Genomic DNA, 4,666 nt, shown 5'->3' with positions numbered 1-4,666 from the left:
TAGTTGAATATTTTTGATGTGGATTTTGAAGAATGAGTGCATTTCAATGTAAAAATGATGGGAAAGTGTTCTAGGCAGTGTTGGCAACAGTTTAAACAAAGGTTTGTAGGTCTGTTTTACTTCATTGCCTTTTCATGTCACCTAGAATGAAACCCACAGTCCCTATTTTGGTCTATAAGGCATACTTGATCTGCACCTTGCCCTCGATCTCTGTCTTTCAGATGCCAGGTATCTCCTGCCCTTTCACTAGATTGTTAAGATCCCCCAAGCAGGGGCTTTGTCTTAATTGTTCCCTCTGTGTCCCAGAGCCTAGAGTACCAAGTGCTCAGTAAATGAATGTTGATTGAATGAAATAAATTCAAAAGGCTAATGTGCTATAGGATGTAAGATGTTTTTGAGGGATGAAAGTAACAGGAAATATACATGGAATACTGGTCTTAAATGCAATAAAATGTGGGACCATTTTGCAGTGAGGTGCTAATCACATAGCCCTGTAGAGCATGGACTGGGAAGAGAATGGAGATTGCAGTACCATATACCAGCTTTGTCAACAATTCCTTCATTCAGTTGACATTTGATCTGTTTGTTCCATGCTAAGCACTGTGCTCGATTCTGAGTATACAAAGATGACTGAGAAGTGGTTCTAGTTGGTGGGACCAGATATGAGAATATACTGAAATTGAGGTTTCAAGAAAGTAAGGTGTGTGGGGCTTAAACCTGGCCTTGTCAGAGAGGTGGGATTGAGTCTTAAATCTCATAGACAATTTCTTGATGCCAATAGCGCTGAGAGTTCCCCAGAAAAAAATAAAGCTTTTAAAGAAACTTATATGTCAACTATACATCAATAAATGTTTTTAAATTGTTTTTAGGCATGTGTCTTTTTTTTTTTAATGCAGAGGCCTTACAGTGATTTTGAATTAGGTCTTGTCAATATATTGATTAATCCATTCATTCTCAGAAGAAAATGTATTCGGGCCTCTAGTCTATATATATAAAAGCCTAGGCGACTGGCCGACTGGCCAACTGTTCGACCGTTCAACCAATAGCTATGACACGCACTGACCACCAGGGGGCAGATGCTCAATGCAGGAGTTCCCAACCTGTGGTGACTTGGCAGCTGTGGTTCTCGGGTGATGCACCTGGAACCAGAGAGGAGGGAGCCTTATTCCAGGGTGCGTCACCTGAGAATTTCCGTCTCACAATGCAGGATACCTCGGGGGATGTCCGAGAGCCAGTTTCAGCCGGATCCCGCAGGCCAGGCCGAGGGACCTACTGGTGCACAGATTGGCTGGACCGACAGTCGCTATGACACACACTGACCACCAGGGGCAGACGCTCAATGCAGGGGCTGCCCCCTGGTGCTCAGTGTGTTCCCAAGGCCAACCTCTTGCGGCCGGGGCCAGCCAGTCTTCGGTGGCCTTCTCTCCCGCTAGTCCCTCCCTCCCCTCAGCTAAGGCTCTGGGCACTGGAGAACCTGGGTCCAGGAAGCCTGTAGGAGGAGATTGATGCAGATTGGGACAGAGTAGCTGCGCGGAGTGGGCAGAAGTGGCAAGCCAGCAACTACAAAGAGGTAAAGTAAGCAGCACCGCCATCTTACCTCTGCCACCCCACCGCTCCCCTTCTGTCCCGGTCAGCCACTTCTAGCTTGGCCCTGCGCCTTTCCGCTCCCAACTGCTAATTGGCTAGCGCTCCTACGGCAGTGTGCCACCATTGGCCAAAGTCAGATACCTATCATGACTGGAGGTGGAGCCCCGAGAAAATGTGTGGCTGAGGTAGGAGAGTCGACCTCTCTGTCAGCGACCCTGCCCCGGGGAGAGTGAGGTGGCCTGAGTGAGGGCAGCGAAGTTGAGCTAACACATAAGAATATATCTTAAATTATATATAGAAATTACATATATATAATAACATAATTTATATCATTTAAACTATATTTTAAAATCTTTAAACTTGAAAATCTCAGTCTGCTATTTCTCTCCAAATCCCCAGCATGGTTTTATTGCTTTTATGAGAGAGAGAGTACCTTACCTGTCCTTCCTTTGATTATGCATTTACAATGACCTAGTAACCAGAAATATAAAAAAGGAAAGTTTCTGTGCTTATTTTCCTAATTTATTACCATTATTATTGTGATAATAAGTATTTGTATTGTGCTTTATATTTGTAAAGAATTTTGAGATACACATTCTCAATTATTTCTTGCTATAGCCATGTGAAATCGCTAAGCTAGATTGTGTTTTTCTTAATCTCATTAGTACTTGAGGAAAAAGACTTACTTATGATGACAGAGCTGGTAGGTAGTCAGGATTCTCATTCAGGTTTTCTGACTCCAAATTTAGTACTTTACTCACTATGTTTATTTAAATACTAGAGGCCCGGTGCATGGATTCATGCACTGGTGGGGTTCCTTCAGTCTGCAGGCCAACGCTCTGCCCACTGAGCCAAACCAGCTAGGACAGGAATCCCTTTTCTAACATCCCTGACAGTGGGTTTTCTGACCTCTACTGAAAAGAGCCACTGACAGCTTAATTCTTATTTAGGTCTAAATTGTGGTTACAGGTGCTTATAGATAGAAATAATAGACATGGGATAAGGAAAGAAAGAAAATAGAGGGGGGATAGAGAAAGAGAGAAATAAAACATCGAAGTGTAGAATAGGCTGTGTTTTGGTAGTGTGATATTAACAGATGAGTTGCTAATTACTGGAATTCATCTTGTCTTAGATTTCTGTCCAAGTAACCAGATGAAAAACTTCAAAATACTTGTTTTTGGGTCCCTATTAACTTTTATTACTGTTATGTAAATTCTGTTGTACCAGTAGTTCTTTAAGGAAAACTTAGGTTTTTTTCTCTTTAGAATTGTGTTCTTAAAGGGATATTACAGAAAAAATAGGTAGTTTAATTTAGTTGAATGTTTTCATTTTTGCTAATAATCTTTTTCTTACTGACACTGCTTTGAATTTAAGATACAAAGAAATGATGCATTCCCTGAAGAACAGCATGATGGTAGTGGTGGAATCTATGATTGACAAGTTTGAAGAAGATGAGATGCGCAGTCGAGAGAGGCAGAGAAAAATCCAGAAGGAGAAAAGCAGTAGTTACTGCACAGACAATTGCTCTGACAGTGACTCCTCATCCAATCAGGTGTGTGGTTTAGTTTTGCATTTATGTCTTGAGATGGTGTTTAATAAACACGAGCTTCAGTGCATGCTTCTTTAGCCAGGTTATTTTTCTGCTTTCTAGTTTTACGATGCAGAAGAAAAAGAAACAATAAAATAATCTAATAGTAAAGATTTAGTTCATGAAATAACATCTTCTGGCATTACTTGTTCACTGAGTGATTACACTCTATCTGAGCCACGGAGAAAGGCTAAGGAAAAGCACAGGAAAGAAAAGGACCAGAAGTTCAAGCAGCATCGTGGTTATGCCTAGGGCACTATTAGTGCCTTCTTGTTTATGTTGTTTTATCTTTCAGTATTACTCATCTCACATTTCTGAGTACAAAACATTTTGGCTTTATGTCTTCTGAGTCTTATTATGTTCTACACATTGCAGTTGCTCAGCAAATAATAATAGTTTTCATTTGCACGAAGGTACACTGTTCTGGGACATTCAGCTCCCATTTAAATGCCCTGGGAAACAAAAATTCTCTATTTGCTGCCAAATCAAAATAGATCATCCCTTTCTCTTGTTCTGAATGCCTTTTTTTTCCCCTTCGTTTTGCTTGGAAGTATATTTAAAAATCATTTATAGAAGTACTTCTGAAAGTCTATTAAATAAATGACTGTTCTGTCAATTGTGTTACAGAGTTACAAATTTTTTCAAGGAAAATTACAATTGATTTTAGACCAGTTGGATCCAGGGCAACCCAAAGAGGTACGTTTAAAGGATAACTGTCAAGTTCATCTGTATGTGTTTGTATATATGATTAGAATCGGAAGCAGCTGGGCTGTTTCTTTTTGAAGATTGTCTTTACTGTTATGACAATACTAGACAATACTAGACTGATCAGCCTGCTAAACTTCTCAGTCTGGAAATGAAAGGTCAGAGGAAGGGACGCTCTCCTGAGAGTAGTCATGGCTTGGAAGAGGAAATTTTTATTCGTAGCTTTAATTTTGAAGAGATGAAGTTATGAGCAGTTTTTCCCCTAACAGTTCCTTCACTGTTGCTTTGTATATGATATTTTAGAAAAAAACTCATTTAATATTCTCTCTACTTCTGAAAAATGTGAGCAACTTTGACAAATATTCATTTATTAGAAAAAGGATTTTAAAAGCAATTCTATTGAATTGTATCTGTTTATATTTTAAAAGTTTGTATAAATTACTGTTTATGAAGTATTATTTCATTTGAAAGTCAGGCAGAACTAGAAAATATGATAAGATTTTGAAGTGCCTAAGACTCTTGTGTATTTCTTGCCATTTGGTCTCCACAAAGGAATAGTTACAATTTACTCCCACTGATTTTCTAAAAAGTCACAGAATAATCTTTGTCCTCTCAGCATTTTGCATTCTGATTTATTTTTTAGGTGCTCAGTAAATACTATGTATCAAAAGATATTGAAATGGGATTTGAGTTTTACATGATAATAATCTTATTGTGTTTAGTTTAAGTGATTATTTGAAAATCTATACTTGTTCAGAAACCTTATTCTACTTTTGGAAGTAGGAA

The 4,666-nt window shown here is 39.1% G+C and overlaps 1 protein-coding gene across 1 annotated transcript in view; it reads left to right on the top strand.

The window, feature by feature from the left end:
- Window positions 1–4,666, top strand: part of TBC1D32 (TBC1 domain family member 32) — a 114,283-nt gene that overhangs the window by 6,239 nt on the left and 103,378 nt on the right. The window contains exons 3-4 of the mRNA XM_006778431.2: window positions 2,962–3,139; window positions 3,803–3,871. Of these exons, the coding sequence (XP_006778494.1) occupies window positions 2,962–3,139; window positions 3,803–3,871 (247 nt within the window). The remainder of the gene's footprint in view (window positions 1–2,961; window positions 3,140–3,802; window positions 3,872–4,666) is intronic.

The sequence above is a fragment of the Myotis davidii genome, unplaced genomic scaffold (assembly GCF_000327345.1).
Source record: "Myotis davidii unplaced genomic scaffold, ASM32734v1 scaffold147, whole genome shotgun sequence".
Lineage (NCBI taxonomy): Eukaryota > Metazoa > Chordata > Mammalia > Chiroptera > Vespertilionidae > Myotis > Myotis davidii.
Note: the sequence above shows the minus strand (reverse complement) of the source record. Positions and strands in the feature narration are given on the sequence as shown.